Consider the following 14483-nt stretch of genomic DNA (forward strand, 5'->3'; position numbering starts at 1 on the left):
TTCCCCATTAGGAGGAACTAACTTTAGTCCCTATTGTGGTCCTACTTAATTAATTAATTAAAATACTTAAAATTAATATAATTATTTTTTTTCAATAATATTATTTCAATTTATAAATTTAAAAATAATTCATTATTAAAAGATATTAATATTAAATAAATTCATATATAATAATAATACACAATATATAATTCGAGATTATACTAATTTATAGTTTTGTGTTTACAACTGCTAATTTTAATAATATCATTAGCATTTTAAATTTTAAAAATAAAAATAACCAACTCAACTAAAAATTATTTTATAAAGTATAAAAATTAAATTTATTTTTTAATGTAAATAAATTTAATTAATTATAATTTAATATAATAATATAAATAATATTCAATATTAATTATAATATAAATAATTAATTAAATAAAAACTTAATTATTTAATCTAATTAATTATTTAATTAATTATTATTTAAATAATTAATATAAATTATTAATTAAATAAAAATATAATTATTTAATATAATTTTTATTATAATTATTATTAATTTAATTATTATTTAATTATTTCAGATTTTATATTATTATTTTTTTATAATAACTTGCCAAATGGCAAGTTGTTATTGGTTAATTTGAGTCCCTGCTTAGAGGGACTCCCTTACCTTGATCCTTGTGCGGGAACTCATTCCTTCTCTTCTCCAATGGTTAGAGTTCCTATATGTCAGAAAAAAGTCAAAGAGGAACTCACCATTGGAGGTGCTCTAAGTCCCCATTTCCCCCTTTCATCTAATCTCAAAATCGATTTCATTGTTTTCATTCACTGACAGTGATAATAATTTTCGTTTTAGAAGAAGGTGGGTTCAGAAGAATTATTCTCGAATAAGCGTCGAAGGATCGGAGCTGACAAGATGGAGAGACAAGGAGCCACTGGAAGCAGGATAAGGACGCGATCTTCATCCGTTAACACCCGCACGGATGCCGCAAGTGATGCTAGAAGCGCCGAGCCCTTTGAGTGTGTCACCATTGAGTACACGAAGGGGGATGTAGAGGGGTTGGGATGTAGAGGGGTTGTTCCCCTTCTTCATCTCCTCATTCAAAAACGCTTCTACCTCCTCCTTTGTGAATTCAATGGTGCCACTCATCCTGTTCTCTTTACAAATACTGTGCTATATTCTAGAAAAGATAGTCATTGATAAACTGGTCAAATATGTCAGGCAAAAGTATTTCTCTCTTGGGTTATTCCTCACTTGATTTAATAATGCTAGTCAGTTATTTGATTCCTGGTGATTATTTCCTTGTTATTTATTTATCATTTTTTCTTTGAAACTGTTGAGTTTTGCAGGCAAATTTAAATCAGGAGTTATAAGATCAAAGGAGTACTGTTTGAGTCTGCAGAAGTACATTGATCTTCTTCGGTCAGATCTTGAAGCAGCTAAGGAGGCACAGAAAAAAACTTGAAACAGAGGAAGCGACTCTTAAATAAGTTTTTTCAGTCTGATCTTTCTTTCTTTCATTAGCAGTTCTGCTGTTTTCTGTGCTGGCATCGTTCTTCAATCTTCATGATGGCACTGGAATTCAACTTGTACTCTGATTCCTAACATGTCATAAAATCTTATTGTGAAAATAGGAAATACTTTTGATTTGGAGCATTATGCTGTTACGTGCTTTTCAATTATTGGCATTAGCTTCCAGTTGTTGTTTTCGTATAGCATCCTAAAGTTTGTTCACTCTTTTCATATTTGGTTTTTCAGGCTTTACAGTGAGAAAGAAGAATTAGCAAATGAACTAAAATGCCTTCGTGAGGAGTTAAAACAAATCAGAGATGACCGTGATTGTCAACAGAAGCAAGTAAAGGATTTAACAGCAGAAGTAGCAAAGTACAAAGAAAAATTACATGAGATCAGAAAAATTGGTGATTCGGTCTTATGATTGTACAAAGACATTAGCTAAAGGATTTAACAGCAGAAGTAGCAAAGGACAGAGAAAAATTACCTGTGATCAGAAAGATTGTACAAAGACATTAGCTTAAAGTACAAAGAATTTACTGGGGATTGAATTTTTGCCAGAAACAAAAGAATACCAAAAATTTTTAATTGACATTGAAATGTTGCTTCAAAAATATAGAAATATCTTTTTTAATATTGTATTTTTTGCTTCTTATTCTTTTTTTTTCCTCTGTTGCTCTTATTTCTTTTAAAAGTATTGTTTCTCAATTAAACTTGAATGCATACTTATATATGTGCAAAATTTTGAGAATGAGGGAGGAAAAAAATACTGTAGTAACTTAAGTATAGGAAGAAAATGACATTGACAATGATGATGGAGGAGGAGGAAATAGAAGGAGGAGAATAAATTCAAATTAAAAAGAAAGGAGGAGGAAGAGGAGGAGTTGGTGGTGGTGGTGACGATGACTACGACGTTTACAAAAGAGAAATATGTGGAGAAAGGAGGAGAATAAGAAGAGACACTAGCAGCGATGATGATGATGAAGAGGAGGTAATGATGGTGGTGGTGACAACGACAAGGAAAAAAAAGGAGATTAAAAAGAGGCAACGATGTATAAGAAGAAACACGTTAGCAAAAAATAAATTATAGTAATTTGGTTGGACTTAATTAAATAAATGATTTGGATATAGAACTTTTAGTTATTTTATTCTCTATAATCAATGACTATGTGGCTAATTATAAATTATATTAAATTTAAATAATAAAAAATATAATAGTATAAATATTTTTGATAATTTAAGGGGCTAAAATATTAGTATATCATTATTACATATTAATCTGAAACAAATTTATGTATGCCTTTTAAAGTATAAAATAAATAAATTTTTACTCCAAATTGATAACAAGATTTAAAAAAAAATTGCCAAGAATCAATAGCTCAAATGGCATAGTCTTCCCATACTCAACTAAGAAGTTGCGGGTTCGAGTCTCTATATCTTTGGTTAAAAAGAAAAAGATTTTAAAAAAAACTGTTTACATCAAACATAATAATAATATTGATCATTAATAATCACTGGCCTATTAGCTCAGTTGGTTAGAGCGTCGTGCTAATAACGCGAAGGTCGCAGGTTCGAAACCTGCATGGGCCATATTATTCTTTTGATATTTCTGCTTCCCTTATTCCTTTTAACATTTTATTCTTTTGATATTTCTGCTTCCCTTACCGAAGTATACTAAGATAGTAAATATATTCCTTTTGACATGACACCTTTTCCATAGGGAAAAAAACATGTCGAGTCCATTAATCATGTCTTCCCATATGTTTATTTAGCAGGTTGTCAGTTGCATAGGTGAATAAGCGAACTAAGTTGCCTGGTAATTTGGATAATATCATAATAATTTTCAAAGAACAATAACAAGGAAGAGAAACTTTGATCATTGCATGTTGTGCATCTTTAGTCAGTGTCATTCATTGAAGAGTGTGATAACTCTGCTTCTACTTGCTCACAGTCACAATAGTTGTTATCAATCATTCGAAACGAAAGCTATGGCAGCACATTGAACAAAATGCTAAAATGAGTGTTCTCTGCTTTCCATGATAAGTAGCCCACAGAATCAGAGAGATACTTACTAGGGGTTTGAGAAATCACCAAAATAAAACTCACATGTAGGACTGTTATTCAGTTATTTACTATGTCATCATAAAATTGCAAAGATATATAATTAAATAAATTCAAGGTTTCATGGAGTTTTAAATACATTATCATTACAAAGTACAAACCTTTCTTTGTCTCTATACTCTGTCCATGTGCATGCCATCATTTGTTTGGAGAGAGTACGATCAATTATTTCTCATAAGCGGCAATGTTTTCCAAACTAACAGTCAACTTCTTATTGCAAGCCACTTTATTATAAACAACTTGAATCTCTATCTACCTCTTTTATAACCCAAATAGAAACTGCAAGCTAACAGATTGTTGGTGTTTACTTAGTAAGGATGTTGTCACATGGAGTTGAACTTTACTAGAGAGTAAGCATTAAGCAAAGATGTTAATTGACTATGGTAATAATGGTAATTCGGAAAGAATTATGAATTGTTAGATACACTTTACCTGTTCTAGGAAAGGTTTTAAGCATAAACCTTCTTGTTAATTAATTAACTACAATATTCCTATGTTCAAACATAGAAAAGTTGTTGTAGTTTATTATTTCCTGTGAATTACATGAGATGAGAAAAATTGTTGATTGGGTCTTGTGATTGTAGAAAGACATTAGCTAAAGGTTATAGCAGTACTTGTCCTAATAATGCATGTTAGATAGCAATCCCGTGAACTATGGTCAGAAACATCAGAACCTCCAAGTTATAACCCATCACCTGAAAAAAGAATGACATTTCCAAACATTGGTACTTGTCTTTGTCTACAAAACCAACAACCTAACTAGTAACTACCCTCACTCATATGTGAGACCACTGTTTTATCTTATCTTTGGTTTAATATAATCCTAATGCACTAACTAACATTGCTGTACTAATTATTGATAGTAAAACAATCATCAAAATATTCTCTCAAACTGTAACATTCTTATAAATCGATGTACCTTCCCTTCCCAACCACCTAGCCACCATCATGATCATGTCCCCTCTATTTGGCGCCAACCGCTTAATCATTATTTTGGCATAAGCTATAGTTTTAGCACTACTAGGATTTACTCAATTCAAACTTTCTTTGGCATATATCAAAGGAAAAATTTAAAGTGTACTGGAGAACTCTGGTGTTCCAGTTGTTTTAACCGTTGATTTTAATTAATATATATTATATATATTTTTTATAATTCAGATCAACGGTTAAAACAACTGGAACACCGGTATTCCCAATACACCTGAAACTCTTCCTATATCAAAATCAGAATGGTAATCTAAAGAGACTTGAGTGCTACTAGAACAAAAGTTTGCGAAACATTACTCATTACTCATTACAATATACACTTGATATTGCTAATAATTTAAGCTACAAAGTAATTGCACCATACCATAAACAAATTTAAGAAAGTAAAAGAAAAAGAAAGGAAATTTGAGGCAGAGTGTGTGAAGAACCCTACTTTGACTTTTGAGACCAAATATATGCATTCTAACTCACTGGAGAAAGGTAAACCTGGCTCTGTATAACACTTTTTCCAATCATAAAACCTGGAACCACCGTGAAACCCACCCGAAGCTCGCCGGAATCGGAATCAGTAACTTCCTCTGAGGAGGTTGAAACTACTTTTTCTGCTTCACATTCCATGTAGGCCTCAGAGAATCTAGTGTTCTTCTTCACCTGAAAAATTCTGACATCTTCATCTAAAGAAAGTGCCAAACAGTCCAAACACCACACACGCTTTGCCATCTCCGCAAAAGCAACGAAGAAAGCTGAATCTGGGACACCTCCATTGTTGAGTTTGAGTAGCTTCCTATGGTTAAGGTTTCCAAAGAAGGAACACTCCATTTTTTCATGAACCACTTGAAGGTACTTGGATTTCAAGAATCTGGCAAACGATGAGTTTGGATCGTGTGCTGATAAGTAGTGTTTTGTGTTCAGAGATTTGTGCCTCTTGAAGTTTTCCAAGTAAAGGTTTCTGTTATGGTGTTTCTGAAGTGGTTCACTTGGAACATTGAAGCCTTCAAACATTGTCATGTTTACAAAGGATTCAAATGCATAGCATCGATGGCTTTGTTTGATAAAAACTGCATCTGGTTGGATACATTTGGCTGCTAGTTCTAAATCCCAATTTGATGATTCCATTTCTTTGATCATCAACTTGGTGAAGCTCTTCATTGAGCTTAGAGTATGTTGAAGAAAATGGATGAAGTGTGTTGTGTTAAGTGCTGAAAGATGAAGACTCTCGAACTTTGATAATGAACCACTTGAGTGTAGCTTCTTCTCAAGTGATTTGTTGAATGCAGTGTACTCATGAAGCTGTTTCTTCAGTGATGAGATTTCAGAATCTTTGGTATCAACCAAAGATTGGAGATTTTGAATGGTGATTCCAAAGGTCTTCATTAGGCTTTGTTGTTCTTGAACCTCTGCAAGCATGAGAGTCACTTGTGGTGATGAAATGTTAAGTTCTTTCTTCAAGAACCTTTTCTTCAACTCAGAGATGGAAATGAGTTCATCAACAACAGCTTGATCAGCTTTCTGAATTGCTTCATTGTTGTAAGGTTGCTGAGCCATTTGCAGCTCTGCATATGAAGCTTTAATGGTGGTGACACCAGCAAAGAGCCTTGCAATAAGAGCCTCCATAACCGCTCTTCTTCTTGTTCTTGCTTTGGATTCTTCATTTTTGTTCTTAGCTTGATGATGATGTGCTTTGGTTTCATGAGTAGTGAGGAAGAAAAGGGCATTGTTTGAAGCAAATTTGAGACTAGTGACCTTCTGGATTGTCTTGGACAGTTTATTATTGCTTCTACCTTTGGTTACTGATTTCGTTCCAATGGTTTCCATCTCATGAAAATAATGCTTAGTTTGAAGCATGAGAATTAGAACAAGAGATATCTATCTATCTATCTCTGTCTAACACAGTCAAATCAGACTCTATGGACTTGTCACTTGGGAGAGAAAAATTGGATTTTGGTTTGAAAATGGTCACAAATCTTTTTGACTAAACGTTGTAGCTAGTCATGTTTTTTGTGTGTGTCTAAACATGAAATAAAAAACAAAGCAAACTCTATCCTATGTCCGAACCGATGATTTGCTGGAGATCAACACAAGACTCAGACCAAATAACATGATTAGAGTTACTTTTGGCATTATATCTAGCCATCCAATTCGCAGCTCTATTTGCTTCCCGGGACACCCACTCAACGTGAACAAACTAAGGACAAGATAAAATCTCCTAAATCTTGTGAACCAAATATATTACTTCAGATGAATACTCACTTGTAAGATCATGCATGATGGGCAGAATGTCAAGACAATCTGTTTTACATATAATATCATTCAAGCCGCAATCCAAGCTAAAATCAGCCCCTTCCAAACAGCAAGTAATTCACATATGATGATAGACTAAGGGGGGAATGCTTCTAGAGCAACCCGAGGTCCAATCTCTCTTAGAATCTCTAATAATACACCCAAATCCTACTAAATTTGAATCCAGATACAAGCTTGCATCACAATTAACTTTAAAACTGTTGCCTGCTGGTGGTTCCCAACACAAACAATTTTGGAGAGACCTAAAGGCACTGTTTCGATTCCTATAAACCTGTAAGTCCTTGGCGGTAATTCTGGCTAAGGCAACAACCTTATGGTTTGTCCAAAGGTTGTCAGTATTGAATATGTCATTGCACTTATGTCTCCATACCCACCAAAACCCTGCACCAAAAAACGCCTCATTGTCAGCCAAGACCTTCCGAAACCACTCTTCAGGAGCAGTACCAGCCGTCGAGTCCAGGATACTAGGATCAAACATATGCCAAATTGCCTTTGATCGTTCACAGTCTCTAAGGCAATGTTCCATAGTTTCTTGCGCCTTGTTACTACATCTCTTACACATATCTGAAGAAGCTAAATGTCGCTTGAATCGAAAGGTCTCAGTTGGTAGAGCATCATGTAAGCCAAGCCACACAGTAAATTTGAACTTCTCTAGAATCTTTGTATTCCACAACCAGTTCCAGTTATTATTGGCATTCCAATTTAAGGTTTTCTCTAATAACCATCTATAATCCTCATTTGCACTATACTTTTTTGTTGCTGCAGGCCACCACTCCCACTGTAGCTTCAACTCAGTCAAACTAGGATATCTCAGACCACGAATAAACTGCTTAATCTCATGTGAAATAGGCGTGGTAAGACTATCAACCTCATAAGTCACCCCTTTCCACAAGTCAGCCACTATAAAATCTGATTCAGAAATATGCACATAAGAAATAAGGTTGCAAAGCATACTAAAAGGAGTTCATTTGTCATACCAAACTGATCTGTAAACATCTCCAATATTCCACTGAAACCCTTCCTTAAGATGTTCACAGGCACTAACAATATTCTTCCAGATAATCGATAAAAAATTTCTACTGTTTCCACTCAAACCAGGTAACTAGTGATGTTTAATATATATAAATATATTGCAAGAACTCTCAATTATTTTGGAGTTAAAAATTAAGAGAAAATATGTAACAGTATCTGATTTTTTATGATAAAAATAAAAAGAATGTTATATATATACATGTGCATCCACGCATACACATATAACAATTAATACATATTAAATAAAATAAATTTGAGTTATTTTTTTAATATTATTTTATATATTAAATGGTTCTTTAATTAGTGAGATTTATCAAAATGAGTGGCTAAAATGATATTAAAAAATAGATTTTAATAAAGACATTAAAAATATCTTTTTTTAAAGACGTTTACATGTGTTATATTATTATTGGACATTTTTATTAAACTGGTTAATAATTTATTTTTTAATAAATCAGAACAAAATCGGTTTATTATAGCAATAATAATAAACCCAATTATTGGCATTATAATTATTAGACCCGATTTGATCTGATCGAATTACATAATCTAAACCGAACATCTTTAAACTTTTTTATAAAAAAACAAATATATCCCTGATTTTTTATTTTATAGACATTTAAATCCCTAAAAATTTAAAAATACAATTAAATCTCTAAAAGAAATGGGTTTATTGTTATTGTTATAAAAAAATCGATTTTATTTTAATTTGTTAAGAAATTTAAAATAACCTATTTATTAATACATCTAATAATAATACGAAACATAAGCATCTTTACAAAAAGATGTTTTAAGTATCTTTACGAGAGCACCCTTAAAAAATATGGGTTGATACCTAATGTGAGAGAGTAGTCATCGTGGCAAAAAAAAAAAAATCGCATACTACTTTTTTCGCAATTGAGAAATAAGAAATGCAAAAAAGGATAAAAATGTTGGTTTTTGTAATCTGCAAAAAACTTAGGTCCATCTTAAAGAATGTAACCATTTTTAAAACCATATACAAATTTTTCAGCCACATATCTTATTTTTTGTATATTTTGTTTTGTTTTAATACTAAAGTGATTAATAAAAATGAAATAATGTCTTTTTATAGCGATAAAGAATACAAATATAATCTCTTTTAAAATAAATAGTAAAGTACTTGATTACTTGGAGAAAGTAGTCATGTGGTAGGGTTATTTATAGCAGAAGGAGTTTTTCAATTTACATGTAAAGCCATTAATTTTGTCCTTTCTTTTTTAATTCTTTATTTAATTTTCCCCCTCTCCCTTTTAATAATAATATACTTGTAGACTTACAAATTAGAATTATGTAGTGCTATACAGAAACATTATATATATGATCCGTGGGCCCTTTTATCATACGTGATTAATGGTTATGGTATTGTTTTGGACAAAAATGTGGAATATGAAATTTGCATAACATGAGCCTCAGATACATTAAATTATACAACCTAGCTATTTGAGTTTTTGTTGCTTCATTATCAAGTTCCATGCGATCTATTATTTTTCTCTTGGGACCCATTTCCACATTCCATACACGCTTTCTGCAATAATATGTTCCACATATCGCAACAATTAATTAGATCTGCCGAATACATACATATAGACATAGTTTTTTATTATTATTAGTCGATTAGTTAATATAACATTGCTATATCTTCTTAAGCACACAACCTTATTAGATACTATATTAAAGTAAAAAACTATAATTTGTATTAGTATTAGATTCAATCTTTGGCATGCACTTTCATGCGTAAGTATTAAGTACTGTCAATAACTCAGAATTATGCCGTTAATTAACTGTGCAGTGAAGTCTATATCGCAAGCTTAATTTCCACTGTTATAGGATTTATATATCGTTTATCTATTTAACTACTACGTCAGATAATAATAAAAAAGGTTTCCATATAAAATATTTAATTTGTTGGCCTTGTCAATCTATCAACAGTTCAACACCAAGTCTTATGATTGATGTATATATACATTCCATGATTAGCAATATCTTGAATTATAGAATTCTTATAATAATATAATATTATTATAATATAGAAAAAATTTTAAGTGTATCAAAAAATACCGGTATTTCAGTTATTTTAATAGTTGATTTTAATTAATATATATTATATATTTTTTTTATAATTCAGATCAACGGTTAAAACAATTGGAATACCAGTATTTCCAGTACACTTGAAATTCTTCCTATAATATGAACACTTGAAAATTCCATTATCTTTGATTGTACCATGATTATTATTATTGTATCGTATTGATTGGGAAAATTTAAATTTTTTTTATTTTTTATAGTGCTTGAATTTAGAGAGTTGCACATAAATCGAATAATATCCGCAAATTTATATTATTTATCCACATTCGATTTGTATTTTGCGAATATTATCTGATCCGCACTCTAATAAGATCGGATAGTAAATACTGCATTTATATCTGCGTATCCAATCCATAGATCTGCGGATCTACACATTTAATAAATAAATAAATAATTAAATAATATAAATACTGAAGTTAAAAAATACAATCCCTATTTTCCAACTTAGTAACTCTAGAGACACGGTGCTACTCTCATCTCTCATACTCAGTCCTAGACTCCTCTACCCCTCAGCCTTCTCATATTCTCCCAGGCGCACTTCTGACCTTATTCATTTCTACAACACCGTCTCCGTTATTGGCGTCTTGTTCGTCAGCGTGTCTCCTCCATCGTCTCCTCAGACCACGCTACTTCCTCTCGACCTCTCCTCCATCATCGCGTACTTGCGTCACCATGTCTTCCATCGCCAAATTCGGCGCGTTCGTCGTCTCCTCAAAGTGGGACCACGTCTTTGTCGTCTTTATCGACGCGTCGTCGTGTCCTCCATTGGCATGTTCGTCGTCTCCTCCATCGACGTTTTCGTCTCCTCCATCATCTCTATCGTTTTCATAATGTAATTTTACTTTAACAATTTTGCGAAAATTAGTTATTTTTTACTTGTTATGATTTTTGAGAATTGAAATGCTGTTATTATGGTTGAAGCTTTTCCAAAAAAAAAAATTGATATCAATAGTTTAAAGTTTTAGTTCTTAGTCCGTATGTTTTGTTTAATAATAGTTTAGGAATTCGGAGTAACTAGATTTAAAATGATGAAAAAATGGGTTTATTGACATTTTTTATAGAAACAAGGGTATTTAAATAATTTCTGATGTGTAGATATATCCGATATCCGATCCCATCCAATTCGTATAATTGTGGATCGAATCCAATCTAAAAAGGATCCCGCTAGGGAGACAATGGACTATTTGTACAATGTGTACAATGGGTTATTGAATTACAAAATGAACATCCTCCATACTGTCTAGAATAACCATCCGAGTAATAGGGATAATAAACATCTTTCAAAAGATTAAATTAATTTTGGGGTTCACTAAGGATCAAACTCTTGACCTTTCGGATCTAGCATTCTAACACTATATCATGATACCACTCATCCCAAAAGCTTTAGCTGATGGAAAAATGTAACATTAATGATTATATCTCTAATACTCCATAAACCTCTATTGTACACATTGTACAAGTATTCCATTGGCTCCTCATACTTTCCCATCTAAAAAATGTGAATATAGTATCCGATCCAATAAATACAGTGCAAATCCGATCGAATTTTCGACCATATCTGATCCGTATACAGTCCTACTTGAATCTGACCGACCACCTTAGCAATCAATAAAATAAGAGAAAGTATTAAATACCATCAATGGTTTGATTGGGTCAAATCCTAGAATGAGAGGTATGATTTTAGTGTTCTCAATAATAATATAGAAACCAACTTGGGTTGGTCAAATGGTCAGCTCACTCGTCCGTTTAAGTAAGTGTCGGGGTTCGAATCCTGCCTTGTGCATGCAGTAATTCATTGGCCAGCGGCAGACTTTTAAATGGAGCTCACTCAGCTATGATGGGCTCTTCTTTCTCTCTTGTTTGTTGGGCCTTTTTCAGTTATTAGCGCATCTACTACTTCAATATTTTTTTCTAATTTTTCAATTAAACTGTTGTTGTTTTGAGTTTACCGGCTTAATTCCTTGTTAAGTGTATCAAGGAATGTCATTATTAATGAGTATATTTGGTATTTTTTTTCTATAGATAAATTCGTCTAACATTTTTGGGTTAACCACCAAAAACACCCCTGAATTATTCAAACGCTGACAGAAATGTACTCGAATTTTACTATCGACAAAAATACCTTTAAATAATTTAAAAACATAACAACAATACCCAACGATAAATATATATTTTCAAAAAATGCCTTAAAGATTGAATTTTGATGTGATTTTTTACAAGAATAATTAAAAAAATGAGATATTATTATTTTTAAAATTTGATAATTTTTTTCTAAGTGTATAATTTTTTGTGATTTTTTAAAAGTATTATTAGTTGTTAACAAAAAAATTACAAAATATATATATATACAACGAAAAATCACCAAATTTTAAGGATACTAATATCTCATTTTCTTAATCATGCTTGCAAAAAATTGTATCAAAATTCAATCTCTAATATATTTTTTGAGAAATACATATTTAATGTTAGATACAATTTTTTGCAAACATGATTAAGTATATATTATTCTTAAAATTTGGTGATTTTTTGTTAAGTATATATTATTTTGTAATTTTTTAGAAGTATTATTGGTTGTTAACAAAAATAATTATAAAAAAATTATATACTTAACAAAAAATCACTAATTTTTATGTATAATAATATATTATTTTTATAATCATACTTGTAAAAAATTGCATCAAAATTCAATCTCTAAAGTATTTTTTGAAAATATATATTTATTGTTGGGTATTATTGTTGTATTTTTAAATTATTTAAAGATATTTTTATCGATAGTAAAATTTGAGTATATTTTTGTCCGCGTTCGAATAATTTAAGGGCGTTTTTGGTGGTTAGCCCAACATTTTTAACTTTCATATACAAAAAACGGTAGTTTACTCTAAAAAATTATATTTTTTTTTTGGTGACTGAAATAAATTAAACAAAGAAACAAAACAAGGAACTGCTTAAATAGAGGGACAGTCCCGTTTAAGACTACTCTTAAACTCCTCCCAAGGTGAAAGAAGCTCCACATGCGAAAGTTGTAACTTCATCGCCATCTTTGCCATAGTATCTGCCACCGTGTTTGCATCTCTCATAATCAAACGAAAGTCAACACGCCAATTCCAATGCATGATATCTCTTATTTTGAGCACCAGTGGATCAATAAACCCAAAACCATCTTGAGTAACAAGATTAAATGCTTCCACACAATCCGTCTCACAAATAACATCTCGTTGACCCACATCCCAAGCTAAGAGATATCCTCTCCAAATAGCAAATAATTCTCCTTGAAGAATACTATTACTCTCAATCATTCCCAAACACCCCCTTTGCCAGCTCCCATTACAATCTCTAATAACACAAGCAAAACCAACACTATCACCCGAACCAAAATAACTAGCATCACAATTAATCTTAAAAGTACCAATGGATGGGGGATTCCAAAAACCATTTAGAGTAGAGGGAAGGGACATACGTTGTAATTCAAAAATATTTCTAAGCTCCTTTTCTGAAGTTAATGCCAGACAAATGACTTTTTCCGGAGGCCAAGTTTCATGGGGATTAAAGATGTCGTTATTCCTTGCTCACCATATCCACCAAAGTCCCGAAAAGAACTTGAACGGGCGCTCTCTGCTATGATACAAGAACCAGTTCTTCAAATCCAAAGGATGACAAGGAATATCCAACCTTTGCCAGACAAGCTGAGCTTTTGGACAATCCCGAATACAATGTATAACCGATTCCTGGCTAGAAAGACATCTTGGACACCTATCCGATGACGACATCCCTCTTCTAAAGCGAAAACTTGCAGTAGGAAGAGCCTCCTTAAGACACAACCAAGCCAAAAACTTATGCTTTTCCGGAACAAGCTGACGCCAAAGCCAAAGCCAATTCTCCCTCTCCTCCCAACCAAACAGCTGCTTACACAACCACAAGTAACCATTGCGTGAGTCATAGACTTTGGCGGCAGACCCACTCCAATACCAACCCACTTCCGGACCTGCTTGTTCATCTGGATTGTAAGAGAGAATATTATCTTTCAGATTTTGAGATAAAGGAGAATAAAGAGTATCCAAATGCCACCTACCAACCGACCAAATATCCTGTATCCGGAGATTCGAATCAGAAATGTGGACATAATCCATCTCATTAGATAACCGTCCTTCTCTCCTCCAGCTAGAAAACCAAAAGTTCTGGTTCAAATCTCCAATACACCAAGCAAACCCATCCTTCAACACTTTCCAAGCCTTGCAAAGACACCTCCAAATGGGAGAGTCCTTGTTCTTAGGATAACTAAAACAGTCATATAGAGATGATCGGTATTTGGCATCCAATAATTGGACCCATAGCTTGTTTGGCTGCTGGAAAAAAGTCCAAACTAGCTTCCCAAGAAGAGCAATATTTACACAATAAGGATCTCTAATCCCCAAACCTCCATATTTTTTTGGAGTAACCA

The 14483-nt window shown here is 32.4% G+C and overlaps 1 protein-coding gene and 1 non-coding gene across 2 annotated transcripts; one reads left to right on the forward strand and one right to left on the reverse strand.

Annotated features, from left to right (window-relative positions):
* Nucleotides 1-3014: 3014 nt before the first annotated feature.
* On the forward strand, nt 3015-3088 carry TRNAI-AAU (transfer RNA isoleucine (anticodon AAU)). Its single transcript has one exon. It is a non-coding gene; the product is annotated as a tRNA-Ile (tRNA).
* Nucleotides 3089-4874: 1786 nt separating this feature from the next.
* On the reverse strand, nt 4875-6563 carry LOC148578968 (protein GRAVITROPIC IN THE LIGHT 1-like). Its single transcript, XM_088494976.1, has one exon. It carries the CDS (start codon nt 6449-6451, stop codon nt 5069-5071), a length of 1383 nt encoding a protein of 460 aa, XP_088351102.1. The 5' UTR covers nt 6452-6563; the 3' UTR covers nt 4875-5068.
* Nucleotides 6564-14483: the final 7920 nt, after the last annotated feature.

This window comes from Arachis ipaensis, chromosome B10 (genome assembly GCF_059453495.1).
Source record: "Arachis ipaensis isolate K30076 ecotype BB chromosome B10, ASM5945349v1, whole genome shotgun sequence".
In the NCBI taxonomy this organism is placed as follows: domain Eukaryota; kingdom Viridiplantae; phylum Streptophyta; class Magnoliopsida; order Fabales; family Fabaceae; genus Arachis; species Arachis ipaensis.